This window comes from Sebastes fasciatus, chromosome 9 (genome assembly GCF_043250625.1).
Source record: "Sebastes fasciatus isolate fSebFas1 chromosome 9, fSebFas1.pri, whole genome shotgun sequence".
Lineage (NCBI taxonomy): Eukaryota > Metazoa > Chordata > Actinopteri > Perciformes > Sebastidae > Sebastes > Sebastes fasciatus.
The window spans coordinates 8,052,343-8,068,943 of record NC_133803.1 but is presented as its reverse complement, the minus strand read 5'-3'; the positions used below and the strand labels follow the sequence as shown (position 1 = coordinate 8,068,943).

The 16,601-nt window shown below is 41.3% G+C and overlaps 1 protein-coding gene across 1 annotated transcript; it reads right to left on the bottom strand.

Moving 5' to 3' along the window:
* Positions 1 to 836: 836 nt before the first annotated feature.
* prom2 (prominin 2) lies at positions 837 to 16,056 on the bottom strand. Its single transcript, XM_074645769.1, has 24 exons — positions 15,887 to 16,056; positions 14,626 to 14,950; positions 11,879 to 11,943; positions 11,381 to 11,586; positions 11,070 to 11,190; positions 10,582 to 10,645; positions 10,360 to 10,449; positions 8,879 to 9,075; positions 7,760 to 7,834; positions 7,423 to 7,486; positions 7,133 to 7,289; positions 6,893 to 7,045; positions 6,646 to 6,769; positions 5,786 to 5,874; positions 5,507 to 5,591; positions 5,257 to 5,400; positions 5,092 to 5,160; positions 4,868 to 4,960; positions 4,730 to 4,783; positions 4,551 to 4,631; positions 2,343 to 2,411; positions 2,150 to 2,239; positions 1,897 to 2,009; positions 837 to 1,764 (listed from the first exon to the last, which is right to left on the bottom strand). Exons 2-24 carry the CDS (start codon positions 14,861 to 14,863, stop codon positions 1,713 to 1,715), a joined length of 2,493 nt encoding a protein of 830 aa, XP_074501870.1. The 5' UTR covers positions 14,864 to 14,950; positions 15,887 to 16,056; the 3' UTR covers positions 837 to 1,712.
* Between the last annotated feature and the right edge of the window lie 545 nt (positions 16,057 to 16,601).

Genomic DNA, 16,601 nt, shown 5'->3' with positions numbered 1-16,601 from the left:
AGAGCCGAGTTGGAGCCTCGCCGTCTCTGAGCAGCTGTCAATCACTCGCAAACTCCGACCAAACGGTCAAACTAGGCAGCACTGATCAAATATGAATCAATATTCTGTTACTGTAATGCCTATTTCTCGCCTGAAATGTTTTCAGAAACATCTTGTAGTGTACTGTTTAGCTGTAAAATTTGTAAATTTGTGACATTGACTTGATTTGGGACTTGAGATACCAAGCACCGCCCACCAGCCGGAGCACAGCCAATAGAAACGCTCTCTCTCTGAAATGACCTGTGATTTTTTAAAGCCTAAAAACAGAACCATGAGGAGGTGCAGAAGTCTAGTTTTCTCTCAGAACACTTGAATTAGAATATGCTGAAAGGTTATTATGGAATTTTTGCCCAATGATGCCAAAAGATTTCTGCCTACTGCAGCTTTAAATCTTTACAACTTAGTTTTCAACCAGCTCCTCTCATTATGTTCTGTTAATCTACACAGTATCACATGAGTGGGGAACTTAGAGATAACAGAGATGCATGACTGTAATCATGATCACAAAGACACACCGTCTTTGTCTACCATCATTAATCACAACATGCTTCTAATGTGTTTGTAGGACTGTACAGAGACTGTGTTTGTTACTGTTGAAGAGTTCATTAAACTTAGTTTCTGACAAACTGTTGCAGTGTGGTGAAGGTTCATGTATGATCCAAAGAGGTTTGATAGGCTACAAATGTGCACCGTGAAAAACACTTTCACGGTTTGTGTGGAAAATAGACTCCGACTGATCTCTGAGATTCCACTCGTGTTACGGCTAAAAGGTAGAAAAATGCACAGCAGACTTTGTTGATCAGTGGCAATGTTTTACTTAAAGTAGTTTTCACAACAGCTGACAGAAATGTTCACAATCTTTTCATCACATTGAGCAAAAGGACCTTATAAAGTGCTGTGTAACAGAAATATAAAACACAGTACAAAGTACAAAAATCTGCATTATGGAATCACATCAGTCAATATCAATATGTACAAAAAAAACATATTTGCAAGCAAAATTGTAACAAAAAAACTTGCATTGTACAGCAGTGATATGGTGACATCAGTCATACAAAAGGGTTTATTCATTTCATGATTCATATCAAAAATGTGCTTTGATTTCCAACATTAGTGCAAGTGTAATTAAGAGTTTAATTAAAAAGTGTTTCCCATTGGAATTAGGTTGCCGAGCCATGACAGTGAACAGACAGAGGCTGGCACGTTTATAAAAAGCCTGTTGGCACAGTAACACACTGCTACGTTCGCTGAGAGCACTGCATACCAACATCACTCTATATAGAAATGTGATCAAATTTACAGTTTGAAATATAAAGCATTTATTCTCAGAAGCAGCTCAGTTCACACATTAAATAATTAAAAAACATTCATGTAATACAATAAGTCTCTTTAAAAATGATTATTTAAAATGATGAAAAAAAATCCCTGCAGATTCCCTTATGCCCTGCGTCCCCCTGAGGTCAAGTCAAGAGATGCTGTGTGTGATGTTTGACATGTATTTTATGACCACCGCAGTTTGCTTCTGGTGGAAACTGGAATTTAAAAAAGACTTAGTAAGTACCTCTTTTTTATTTATTTTTTCAGTTTGCCACATCTGTGCAGGAGTGCATCATGTGTCTTTATTTTGTCAAGAGATGGTACCACAGTCTTTTAAAGCCACATATGGCGTCCTCTCATGAGAGTTTCATCTGGGCCCGCGGGATGTGGTTCATCATTAAGTGGTCGCTGGAAATAGAGACATTAAGAGCGGTCAAAGGCAGGCAGAGTCAAATGAATCAGTCATGTGCTTTCTGCATGACACGTGGATATGTGTGTGTGTGTGAATAGATCTAGTAGATGCATGTTTGTGCTACTTACTCATAGACGTCAGAGTACTTCATTCTCCTGTAGTACTTTGCTAGTTTGATAGAGAAGATGATGCTGGGGATGAAGAAGATCAAGCACCAGCCCAGACTGAACCAGAATGCGTTCTAAAGAGAGAGAGAGAGAGAGAGCATGGGTACAATGCAGGACAGATAAAAACTAGTTCCTACTCTTCAGACTTGAGAAGAAATCGATTAGTGATGACGATGTGCAGCTGTAGGTGGAGCCAACAACATCTGATCCTCACCAGAGACTCCACTATGTGTGAGCAGAGGATAATCTCAGCAGAGTCCACAGCGGCCGCCACCGGCCCACAGCGGCCCACCTGCTGCGTGATCTGAGGGAGGATACACAGATCAGTAATACAGACGCATGCTTTATCTGCTTTGAGTGCATGCACATTGTGTTAAAAGTGTAAAAAAAATTTGAACAAACTTTACCGTGACGTTGGCCCAGTCAGCATAAACAATGAAGTAACCCAGCTGACAGTCCAAAAACTTCCTGCTCTCCTAGGACCGTGAGAGAGACAAAAGAGAGTAAATTCCACACATTTTCTCCCAGCTTTATGAGGGAAGTCATGAGGAACCAGTGTGTGTCTCTCAGCATGTGGAATTCTGGGTAAATCCTCTGAAGTGACCCGTAAATAACTGCAATGGCAGCGTGATTAGGCGAGGCAATTGGGTTATTTATATAGCCCATTTCATGCACAGAGAGAGGCAATTCAAAGTGCTACACATAATGCATTAAATCATTAAAGGATAAGTCTGGTGATATTCTGTATTTCTCCTACTGTCAACATCCTATGAAAAAAACAAAACCACCAACAATTACCTTCATCCAACTAACAAGTATTGTCTGTGCAGCAAAGTTCTGACACAGCGTATAGACTTTGTGCATAAATGAGCCACAGTGTTGCACTGGGAGACATGTCCGTTCATTATGGGTACTGTAGTTTATTTTGAATCAATCCTACGTACACAGTCCTGGTGCCATAAATATTCACTAGAGCACCAGATGTGCATTAAACCGCAGCTTAAAACAGTCCAAAACAAATGCAGTATGTACTGTTGTTTGGCCAACTTTTGCTTAAAACTACAATTCCCAGCTGTTTTAGGAAATTACTGAGTCTTTTTTACAAAAAAACTGTTTCTTATAGCATTAACAATTTTTGTCTTCACTAGAAAAGAATGGGCTTGGGGCCACATACAGGGTCAGGAAGTCTGAGGGTATCCAGATTGATGGACTAAGTGGTTCCCAACTTTTTTCCTTAAGGGACCCCTTTTCTATCATTGAGTAAACTGACGACCCCTGACTAAGTGACATATTTTATGGATATTTCATATTATATTCAGTGCATAACATTAACAGTACAGAACAGCTGATAAACTGTATAGTTAAACGAAATAATGAACACAATAACTGCAGGGAGTTTGTGTAAAACGAGCAATTTGGATGAATTTTGAGCAGATTATTTCCTGTGAATGCTGCATCAGAGATGAGTTTTCCTGTTATTTTTAGGAACTTTTAATCCAATTCTCTGTCTGTATTATGTTTTTTTTCTTCATTTTTAATAATTATACATACTTAATAGGCTTCCTTTTGACAAATTCAGTGTTTTCTTCTCCCTGGCGCTTGGTTCTATCAGCGCTTTGGTTGTTTTAACTGCGTACTTTTTTAATGCAGGACGAGGCTGTTTAGCAGAGAGGGAAGACTGGGAAAATAGTTTGTGTTCAGGTCTTCACCGTGTCCTTATCCTGTTTATATCTTAGATAATAATCCAAACTTTAAAAATAACAATATCATTAAGTTTTCTTCAGGGAAATGAATGAAATGCTGAGGTATAGGCCGTATTTTTTACATTTTATTTTTTAAGTCAAGCAGGCCTCGCGACCCCCGGGACCCCCGGGACCCCCGGGTTGGGAACCAGTGGACTAACACATTGTTAGTTTAGGTCTTTTTCATGGGAAAATTTAGAACAACATCAGTCTTATCCTTTAACTAGAACATTGATGATGATTATGCAGGTGAAGGGAAGTGCAAAGTAGCTAATTAAAGTAAATGCTTACGTTCCAGTCAATTACAGTGGAATTAAAGTTGGATTTAAAGGTCATTAAAATCAGGCCAGGTCAGTTTGTTCCAGTTTGTTTGTGACGACTCTGAGGTGCTCTGAGGTCTGTCCATGTTTAGATTGGACCCTGAGGACGTTAGCGGACCACCCAGAGGGTCCACATTGTAGGAGGACAGTCAGAGATGTATATGCACTTTAAACCCTAATCTACGACACGCTGGACCGAATGCAGATTACCAAGAATTGGTGTAATATGTTCAGTTTTCATTCTTTTTGTTACGATCCTACCAGCAAAGTGACACAATATGTCATCCCGGACCCCTCAGTACATCTTTGTCTCTTCAATGGAACTACTGCTTAGTTGCTAAAAAGCTTACATAACTAAATACAATTGTACACTAAAAGGGAATTCATGGAAATTCCCGCTGTGGATGTGGAACCAATATGCACATTGTTTCAGCTACAAGCAGCACAACTCCTCCTCGCCCCCTCCGGCTAAATGACTGACCGACCGCAGGCATTAGCAGACCACATGGAGCACTATTTCCTTCCAACTCATGTGACTCGTGGCTCTACTCACGGTCTTGACGATCTGTGTCGTATTCGTGTTGAGGAAGTCTTGTGCTGCGCCAACGTTGCTCAGCACCTCCCCCACTGTTCCCTGGAAGAGCCGGAGAGGAGAAAATGAGCCACGCAGGAAGAAAGAGAGGAGAGTGACCTTTATTCTCGGCAACTCCAGGTGTCAGTCAGTGCACTCACATTGATTTTGTCTGCCTTGGATCCGAGGCTACTGATGGTCGAGTTCAGGTTTTCCTGAGGACAAAAGCAATAGATGTCTATGCAAAAAAGAAAAAACAGAATGAGGAGAAGGCGGCCGAGATGGGGCGGGCTACTCACCAGTTGTGGGAAGAGTGTTGTTTCTATGTCGGCCTGGATCTGTCTCAGGTCCCAGCCCTCATTTTGGAGCTCTTTTCGAATATCATTGTCAACCTAGATGCAAGCAAATGGTTGGTTAGTAGAAAGAACACAAGCATCATGAAAAAAATGGTATTCAGTTAGGAGGAATCATGTGACGTGTTCATAGCTCAGAAAAGCAGAGTATAATGTATTATGTGACTCACTTGTAGTGCAGCAAGCTCATCAAGTCTATCTGCTGTTGTATTCAGATTGATGCTGGAAATGTTGTTCATCTGAGAGAGACAAGCAAAGAACACTGGATCACACTTACATGTTACATGTGGATACATGTACACAAAGATACATGAAAGCCCATGAATGATGCCTACCTGCTGTGTGACGGCAGCGGAGTCGAAATTTGAAGCCTTGTTGGAGAAGTTGCGGAGTTGGTTTATCTCTTCCGGGGTCAGGAGACTGATGGTGGACAGAGTGATGTCTGTTTTGTCAAATTGCTGCTGGATCTCCTCCGTGTACTGCGTGTGACCGACAGACACGTTTCAACATGAGTTTAATAAAGTTACTGTAGGTTTTGACCATTATTTACTTTGAACACTTTAAAAGGAGTGTCAGGAAACTCACTTTAGTCACGTTGAGCAGGTCTTCAAGGTCAATGAGCTCGGACAAGTGGAGCGTTGTCCACAGAGGCTGGTTTTCCTCACAGTCTCTGCAAACATTAACATCAAGTCAAACTTATTTGTACAGCACCGGATTAACAAACCCCCCGCTAACTTTAAAAAGAAAAAATATTTTTTTTTCTGGGGTATAATGGATGTCACAAGAGAGCAAATGAACCTAAACTACATGAAGACGAGCCTGTGTGTATGCATGCACATGTGTATACACATCAGAATCACATACCTATAGATATCAGAGATATTGATGCTGGTATTCAATCCCAAAGCTGGACCTATCTCCAACCCTGGAATTAAACCTGGAGTATCAATGAACTGTGGAGAGAGGAGGCAACAATGTTAACACAAAGATATCTCACACAGCGCCTTTGTATTTCTGATGCATGCAGATATGTGTGTGTGCAGGCAGTGGTGGATGAAGTACCTGAAAGTAAAATAATGAGTAAAAGTACAGATATCTAACCAGTAAATGACTTCAGTAGAAGTTAAAGTCACCTATTAGAATATGACTTGAGTGAAAGTCCTAAAATATCTCATATTTAAGTATGGAAAGTAATTTTCTGATATTAAATGTAATTAGGTATTGAAAGTAAATGCTGTTAATGCTGTTAATAAAAAAGCAAGCAAGTCCGAGTTTATTCCTCTTAACATGTATACCACCTTAAAAATGGAGGCGGCATTACACTTGAAGAAAAACTTCACAATTTAAAGGATTTAGAGAACAAAATACAGTTTTTCCTTCCCTCATAGTCGTAAGTTAACTACGGCTTTGAGAGCAATTTGTTTGCACTTGCCAATCACGTGAATGATGTAACTTAGCTAACTAAGCTAGGACCACTGATTCACCAAATCCTGCTTGCTTGCAATGGTAACGAATAACAAAGATGCTTAGGGGATATGTATCGGAGTAAAAGTACACATTTTATTTAAGAAATGTAGTGGAGTAAAAGTGAAAGTTGACAGAAATATAAAAACTCAAGTAAAGTACAGATACGCACAAAAAAACTTAAGTACTGTAACAAAGTATTATTACTTTGTTACATTACACCACTGTCTGCAGGTGTACGTTGTTTTTTTTATCACTACCTTTAGCAGCTGTCCGTTGCTCCAGGGCCGACAGAGCAGAGTGTAGACGTTCCCGCCCAGCAGGAACAGCAGCAGCACCACTATCATGAACAGCCAGGAGAAGAGGAAGCTGAAACCTGCCCCCCTGCAACCACATCCAGGTCAGAGGTCAAACAAGACGCCAGGAGGTGAAACAGTTTCCATGTTTCCCCTCTGGATAAGAGCATCGGCTGTGTGACTAAAAATGACATTACAAGCAGGAACTCACATGATGAGGAAGGTGCCTCCACAATCTGCCGTGCAGGAGCGCTCTGTTGGCTCCGCTTTGGAGGTCAGACCCAGAGGGCCCAGGACCAGACCCAGGAGGTTACACACCACCACCAGGAGGACCACGCAGCTCAGGGCCACACACACTCCCCATCTGGAGAAGAATACACACAGTGATGACTGATGTTTTGTCTTTTTCTTGCATTGATCACGTGAGTTTGCACATCCACATCCTTCTTACCTAATGCCCTCGGCTCTCTCGACCTCTGGTGTGACCTTGCCGATTTCTCTCTGCAAGTGGTTCAGACTCTCCGACACGTTGGTCAGAGCAGATAAAGGGATTTCATCGGTAATCCGGGAGATCTGTGTTTTTATGTTACCCAACACCTGCTTGCTGTCTAAAAAAAACACACACAAACACATATATCTTTTTTAAATTGATCTCATATCATCTTACAACTAAATAAAGTTGATTCAAAAACTAATATTTGAAAGAGAAGTTAAGGTGTGACAGTATATGTGCTCACTCACTTTGAACTATATCCTTGGTGTCATTGGTCACCGTCTGGGGGATACTGTCGAAATAGTCCTCCACCTGAAAGGCAGTGCATTCATTTTCATAATAGAAATAGTTTTTCAAATATAATGTTTAAATTGAGTCGTATCTTTCTGTCAAGCTCTTTTCTATGAAGCAGTAGCTTTGTTGTAGTCAGCCAGGGATTCAACTCGGTTTACACACATTAGCTTCAGTGTATAGCAAAACAATTATTACATCAACCTTTGGTTAAAACTTTTTAACGGTTCACGGTCTTCCCTTTATCTGTCCACTTAATTATTATCATATTTCTTTTTATCAGAAGTCACTGACCTCCTTGATTTTGGATTTGAGATTGGCTTTGTTGACTTCATCCACTGCAGACTGGAGCTCGTTCAAGCTGGGAGTCTGTGGAGAACAACCACAAACATGCAACCGTTGTGACCAGCAATCACATGAAATGACATGTTGTACTTCAAACTCACAGAAGGGGGCAGCAGACTTCAGCAAAACAAACATTTACAAGTTTTCATAGACGTTATTAAAGAGCCACAGGCCCATAATAAAATGGGTTGATACCAAAGAACAATGAATGATGGTTCTACTTTTTGTCAATGTCTTATTCTTGTTGTCATGATGGAGATTATATATTATACTGTACATTCCCTTAATACTGATGAGGAGACGAGACAAGATGAGAGGAGAGGAGAGGAGAGGAGAGGAGAGGAGAGGAGAGGAGAGGAGAGGAGAGGAGAAGAGAGGAGAGGAGAGGAGAGGAGAGGAGAGGACACGAAAGGAGAGGATAGGAGAGGATACAAGAGGATTGGATAGGAGAGGAAATGAGAGGAGAGGACACAAGGGGAGAGGAGAGGAGAGGAAATGAGAGGAGAGGAGACGAGAGCAGAGGAGAAAAGACGAGAAGAGACAAGAGGGAAGGAGAGGAGACGAAAGGAGAAGAGAGGAAAGGAGACAAGACAAGAGGAGAGAGAATGGAAGGAGACAAGACGAGAGAAGAGGAGACAAAATGAGAGGAAAAGACAGGAAAGAAGACGAGAGGCGATGAAAGGCAAGGAGAGGAGCGGAAACGGGGGGAGGAAAAAAGGAGAGGATGAGAGAGGACGAGAGGAGAGTCTGTATGTGTCAGAGTTAGAGGAGTGTAGGAGGAATAGAGAAGAACAGATGGGAGGAGGACAAATCAGCTGTTCAGACAAAGCCAAAAATGAAGAGCTATTATCATGTGTCACAGTGTCTCAGCCTGCGTCAGAGAGGTAGTTTGTATTGCATAAATGATTCTTCCTGTTGCTTCATGATGATGTCTTGTCAAACTCAGTAACTGTGCTGATTCCTAGTCTGTTATTTCAGGAAGTTTGTCATCTCCTCTATTGTGTAAAAGGACTGAGCTGACGGGAATCTCTCTTTCTACATACTAGGTTACACAGAGTCAGTGCTTACAGTGATGGAGGTGTCCAGTGTTAGCTTCTGTAGCTCAGGCTTCAGGTTGGCACAGTCGTTGCAGTTTGCCTTGGATAAAGTCTGATTGATGTGGTTTTTAACAGCAGTGACGTTGGCCTGGAGGCGGTCCACGCTGGACTGCAGCTGGGCCAGAGAGGAGTTCAGCTGGTTCAGTTCGACACTGGTGTCTACAGTCTCTGTTCACACAAATGAAAAACACACAGATATTTAGTGTATGCACATGTTTCAAAAAGAATAATCATTTAAAGACCATGAGCTTTTTGATGCTGGCTTTGAAATCAAAAGTAATTTAAAAAGCTGAAATGAATGGAGGCTCTGAACAAAAAGTGAGCACTATAAGAGAAAGATGATTGAGATATTTCCTGGTTAAAAAAAAACAAATAAAAATGAATGTAAATTCATTGCAGTTTTAGTTTTTTTTAGCTATAATATATCACTACCGTAAAAAAAAGGAGACAGCATGAATTTCCTCTCGTCACATTGAACCACAGAAATTGAATGGCCTTGACCTTTTGTTTGACTGCTTCACATCGGACACTCAAGTAGCACAAAGATTAAACATTAAACATTATGGCTATTCTTACACAGTTCTCCAACCATGTCCTTCTGAGTCATTATACCTGGCACTAACAAAGTGGTAACAAAACACCCTAACAAACTAAAACTACTGTAAAACTAAAAGTAAACATATAAAAACTAAAACTAAACCTTTCTGAAAAACAAAAACTAAAACTAGTAAACACACTCTGAAAACTAACTAAAACTAAACTAAAACGAGTTTACACACTCTGAAAACAAAGTAAAACTAGTAAACACACAGAAAACTAACTAAAACTAGATAACACACTCTGAAAACTAAGTAAAACTAGTTAAAACACTCTAAAAACTCAGTGAAACTAAACTAAAACTGGTTAACACACTCTGAAAACTAACTTAAACTAAAGTAAAACTTGAAAAAACACTCTGAAAACAAACTAAAATGAAATTGAAAAGTCAAAACTAAAGTAAAATTCAAAACAAATTGAAAATTCAAAACTATTATAACCATGGTCTGGAAGTTTAAACTGAAGAATTGTAAAAATATAAAGTTTATTATTATGTTATTGTATTATCTAAGGAAGCCTATGACACAGGTTAAAATGCTTTACTTATTTTGATGTAGGCTTTCTGCAGCCAAAGCATTCTCAGGTACTCAATATAGTTGGCCCGTGCACTGGTCACTGGTATGATTGTTTCTGTACTTGTATGTGTTTCTGTATATTACTTTTTGCTTCTTTTTTTTATGCAATAACTAATAAAACAGCTCGTCACAAAAAGGAAACATGTCATTATTCATCAAGCTTTTCATTGTCAGGGTAGGAAGTGAAAAACACAATGCATTCATAAGCAGGACATCGCCTACATGATTACTGATCTGATTAAGTGTTTACACGCTCAGACTGAGACAGGACAGACCGTACCTTGGTCCAGCAGTCTGACTGAGTGCAGCACCGGGTCCAGGGTTCCTCTGAATTGCTCCTTGATCTCTGTTCCCAGCTGAGGCCCAATGGCTAAAAATCAAACAGACAGACAGGTGAGAGGTGGTTAATAATCACATGTTGAGAACAGTCACTGCATCGCAGCCGTTTAGAGTGAACAAAAGTGCTTCCTCTATTTTGACATAATTAGTTCCCTGTTCTTACCGTCCAGATTCCTGGTAACCTCCTGTACGGTTCTGTAGCTCTCATTCACCACATGGTGGACTTGCTGGAGATAGGCAGAGGGAAAGCAAACTATTTCAAAGTGTGCACATAAGATATTGGTTGAAATACAACATACAGTAGGTCGGTGACTGATTACAGGCGCTAATGCATGGCAGCTTTTTACAAATGAAGAAGAACAAACACAACGCTAACCTGCCGCTCCGCCAACCTTTTCTCTTGTATCTCGAGATAAGTGTGTTGACACTGCAGAGTGCAGAGCTGGCCTTTAATCAGTGGACTGACTGGAGAACCGAGGGTCTGTTTGCATCTCACACAAAAGCTGTCGATTCACAGCACATTGATGGCGAGGGGGCGGGGGGGTGGAGGACGGAATGTGACTTATCTGATAAACTCTGCCGCATTGAGGGCCGAGACCTTTGACCTTTGTATATTTCCATATGCTCTTCAATCGAGAGGTTTTCTCTTACCTCCGGCACAGCAGTGATGAAGGAGCGGATGTTGTCTAGAGTTTTGTTGAGCTCCACTTGACTCTGGTCCACGCTCACTTTGACGGCTTCGTTGCTTTTGAACATGCATATGTTCCCAGCACTACAAACACACACACACACACACACACACACACACACACACATGATTAAATGTGTGTTATGATCATAATCCAAGGGAGACACACACAGAGGCAGCGAGGCATGCACATTCAAGCTGTCTTTATTCTATGCTAATTTCAGATAACACATCATTATGATGTTCAAAAATACACACACACACACACACTCACAAGATAATGACTGTGGTGACGAATGCAGTCCAGTAGAGAGTTCTCCTGCGACAGTGAATGGAGGAAGTCTGCTTCTGGTACATCTTCCCACCACAGTTGCCACAGCAGCGACAGCACGCCAAGAAGAAACCAACTATGGGCATCAGGACGATGTACAGGATGCCGATGGCCGTACACACCAGGAAACCCACTTCATACGCCAGGACCTGAACACACACACAAACACACAGATACATACATGTCACATTGTGGTCTGTCGTGACGTCAAACGCCGCGAGACATCAGCAGACGGTTTTGCATTACTGTGGTGACAGTCCACGATCAGAGTGAATGAAAGAGTCTCAGTAACTTTAGTCGACTGGGATAAATACACACAGGCTGCTTCAACATTAAACGCTCTCAGATTACCAGCTCGAAGGGCTCTGAGGAGGGTGTGTCTGGGTTTTTTTTTTCCCTAGTTCGTCTTTGAATATATAAAACTCATGTACATTCACTTACTTCTTTGATGAGTTCTTGATTTGACCGCACTTGGTCAACATCCTGGACGATTTTCAGGATCAGATCTAAAAGGAAATCAAAAAAGGTTTTTGTGACTCTGTGAATAAGACAGAGAGGCCAGCGATGGCTAATTGCTAGTCTACTCCTCTGTCCCAGTTATCCGTTTACAATAGCCCGGCCATGGGGACAATGTGTCCTGTGCTCTGTACAAACATTTTAATCTCTCACATTGTAAAAGTGGAAATCTGACACGTCCATCTTGTGGTTACTAGGAAACCAGGACAGCTTTCAGGAGAGATAGGATTTTACATACAAAAAAACAATACAAAGCCTGCAGTTTATGGTCCCACTGAACACCGGATATTATTCACAATATTCACAACAAAACACAGGAGCAGGTAACTGAGATGACGCGTTGTTCAGACGCTATTCACACAAGCTATTTGTGTCGTTCTCACCATCTGTCATATCAGATTGCAGTCTGGTATAAATGTCCCGGAAATTTGCATTTTACCTCATTGCTTTGCATTTCTCCTTTTGTGTTTTAATTTAAAAATGCTTTACTTTAAATATTATTCTAATATTAAGCCTCTGTTTGACCCCCTGCCTTTGGGAAGAACAGAAACATTGATCGTTTCCTCACTAACATTTATAACCTCAGCTCTTATCATAGAGCAATGGTTGACGGTTTGTTTAAACAACTGTTGTTGACGCCTACTGGTTCACATGGAAGAGGTGAAACACACGTCTCTTTATGCGTCATTAAGTAAGTGGCTATTGAATGAAATTCCACTCACAATATCAATATCCAACATGATGATCATGGAGAACAATTACTTTGAACTGGGAAAAGGTTGTTCAACATGTTTTTGTGTGTATTTGTTCTCTATTTTGAAACCAATACCAAGCAGGAAGTAATAGAAAAGGGTTTAATGGAGCAATTACAACACGTCACCGGGGCAGACAAAACACCACAGGTGTGACACAAGTCGGAGTAAGAGGAAGCATCGGCCTGAAAACATCAAAACAGGACAAAAAGGTTAAAGATTGACCGGGCTAAATACAAGAATTTCCATTAACTTACTGATTAACCGATCCTGTCATTTTTCTGTGTTGTATTAGCTTAAGGGGAGGTGAGAGGGTTAAAACTGACGTGTCACCTTTGTCCCTGTATGGAAATGTTGCATGTGGCAGGACTTCAGTGGAATTTAAATTGCACCTGGTTGCTCTGTGAGCTCACGCCTGGACAAAGCAAACAAAGTAGGGCTGTCACAGTTAATGCGTTAATAACACGTTAACACAAGTTTGTTTTAACGCCACTAATTTCTTTAACGCATTAACGCAAATTGCGATTCTTAGGTTGTAGTGGGCTCAGTTATAAAGTGTGAAGATGCTGTCATCATATGAAAATAGAAAACTTAAAGATTCCATTGGTATCAACCATGTCATACTAGCTTGTTACAAAGGAGGCTAAATAACGCTCCAAAGTTACTCTAAACTTTGGCGAGGAAAAACTGTCATAGCCATTGTCAAAGGGGTCCCTTGACCTCTGACCCCAAGATATGTGAATGAAAATGGGTTCTATGGGTACCCACGAGTCTCCCCTTTACAAACATGAACACTTTCTGATAATCACATGCAGTTTGGGGCAAGTCATAGTCAAGTCAGCACACTGACACACTGACAGCTGTTGTTGCCTGTTTGGCTGCAGTTTGCCATGTAATGATTTGAGCATATCTTTTATGCTAAATGCAGTACCTGTGAGGGTTTCTGGACAAAAATGTTATTTGTTTCGTGTCGATAATTGATTTCGGATATTACATATATATATACATTTGCATAAAGCAAGCATATTTTCCCCCTCCAATGTTTTTAGGATTATTAAAGCTTCAGTAGGCAGAATTTCTTTGGCATCATTTTGCAAAAATCCCATAATAACCTTTCAGCATATTGTAATTCAAGTGTTCTGAGAGAAAACTAGACTTCTGCACCTCCTCATGGCTCTGTTTTCAGACTTTAAAAAATGTTGCCCATCAAGGGAGACTTTGGCCAATCACAGGTCATTTCAGAGAGAGAGCGTTCCTATTGGCTGTGCTCCGGCTGGTGGGCGGTGCTTGTTATTTCCTCAACTGATCTCAACATGGCAAACTTTCTCATTTTACAGCCAAACAGTACACTACAAGATGCTTCTGAAAACATTTGAGGTGAGAAATAGTCATTACAGTAACAGAATATTGATTCATATTTGATCAGCGCTGCCTAGTTTGACTGTTTGATCGGAGTTCGTGAGTGATTGACAGCTGCTCAGAGACGGCAGGCTCCAGCTCGGCTCTGATTGGTTGTTTTCCTTCAGTCTGTGAAATCTTGCAGATGTCATTAGGAGCACCGGAGGACACAGAGCCACATGATTTTTTTTTTCAGGTTACCTGTTTCATGTACTACTGTCAGGATATAGTGACTGTTTTAAGAAAATAACTTTTTTAAATCATATTTGCTCCCTTTCCATCCACTGCAGCTTTAAATACTTGACAAATCTCCCTTTAAGGTACATCTTGAACAGATAATGTGCCATTAATTTGCAATAAATGGTGATTAAATATGGACAATCATGCGATTAATCGCAATTAAATATTTGAATCGATTGACAGTAATAGAATAATGTTATGACGAAGTAAACAGGATCCTATGTGTCAGAACATGATGAGATTCAAGATGTTTGATTAGTGAGTAATACTGACAACACTGACCTTTAGGAAAAGGGTTAGGCTGGACTGTTTGGAGGAAGGACTGGACCAGACCTTCCATGAAGCCCATCTCCTCTACCGTGTCCTGGTACTGGGGCTGGCTGAGGCTCTGTGGGGCTGCAGCTGCTGGACAGGCGGTCTGTGGGGGGACAGACTGGGCCAGGCTGAACCCCAGCAGCAACAAGCCAACTCCAGCGCTGCCCTGCCACCTCCAACACCTCACGCTCTCACGTAACCCCATGTCTACAGGTGAGACGGGTGGGGAAAGACTGGGCCGGACAAAACGGTGCTGATCACCTCATGGCACGGGCTCTCTCTCTCGATGCGTCTGGAAAACAAGACAAAAAAAGGCTGAATACAATGACACCCTCATACGAGGCAGGAGAATTAGAGATTGAAGAAGAAACCCACAGACTGAGTCACAGAGAAAGAGGTCGCAGTGCAGTTTGTTACAAAATGGCAACGGTAAAAAAAAAAAAAGCTGTTTTGCAGAAGAGTTGAACGATGGCATTTTGTAAATGGGAAATATAAATGTTAAGCCAACGCCTATTTTAGTTTCTGAGGAAAAACAGTGACCTTTAAACTTCTGTTTCATACTTCTATACTTAACCAGATACTGTGGAGTTTGGTCATGGAGTACAGGAAGTGCTGACATTTAAAAGTTACAGGAAAAGTCCTGGGAAAAAAAAAAGATTATTACAACAGGGTGATGTCACTGTGCTGTGTTCATAGTGTAAACACAGAAAAGCTGCCTCATACCTGCATCACCTCTGTTTATACAAACTCATGCTTGTCTCTCTGGACAACAGTGTGCCCATATGCAGCTCTGTAGGAGTCCATGGGGACAATAAAGTATATATCTAACTTAAATTCACGAAACTCCCTCACAATATATAATCATCAACTGTATGTTTTTGTAGGTGTAGCCTTCTTAAGCAAATCACATGAGGGTAAGGCCCTTAAGTAACTGAACACATCTACTTCCTCTTATGGTTAAAGCCAGCTGTGGAAGCAGTTGTGTAGATAACAGAATGATCCTCTTTAACCTAACACACAGCAGCCTGAAGATATTTAATGTACATACAGCATCTACAGCATGGAAACCAACTGTCCGAGCAGTTCCTCCAAGTCCAGGCACTTGTCGGGGTGAGGATGTGAGTGAGAGGGTTAAAAAAGTGTGTGAAAAGAGGGACAGATAAGGAAGGAATAGAGGAAAACAAAACAGAGGAGAGCAGAGTGAGCTGTTTTCTCTCAGTCAACTCACCTTCCTCGGTCGCGCTGCCCTGATCTCCAGTGATTCAGTGAGGGGCGTGTGACTCCTACAGACTGTCAGAGTCCTGTGGAAACCTGATATGCTCTGCTCCTGCTGTAAAGTTGAAGCTGACTGTGTGCTCGCCTGGCGAACACTGGCACTAGGAAGAGTGTGAGACGGAGGAGGGAGAAAGGGAGGGTCTTAAAGAGAGAACCAGGGAGAGAGAAAGAGAGGGAGGGGGTGACGTGGGAAAGAAGAAGAGGGAGAGTGGTGGGAAGGAAGCAAATAATTGGTAGTTACCCTCACAACAAACAAATGGTAGTTTCCCCACTTTGCTTCCTGGACTCTGAATGGTGTCTGTTCCAGTAAGGTTAGATATGTTTTATGCTGGATAAAATTCACCCAATCTCTCCAAGTGTCAGCCCACATCTGCAATGGTGTGTGGTGTCCAAACAAGTAACAACACAGCCCAAATATGCAGGACAACATATCTGGGAAGGATACACTTGGGGGAAGGAAGTTTTGTGCAACATCTGGATGTTGCCAAGAAATCCTCCAAAATATTTCAGATTGTTCCCATGTTATCACCAACAAGTCGACAAGTATTAAATCATTGCTCTACAGACTGAACTACGCCCAGTGTTTACTACTTTCAGGAGAAGAAGAACCACACTAGAACAAGATGGAGACATTGCTGTTACTCACTTATAACCTTCTTCAGCCACTT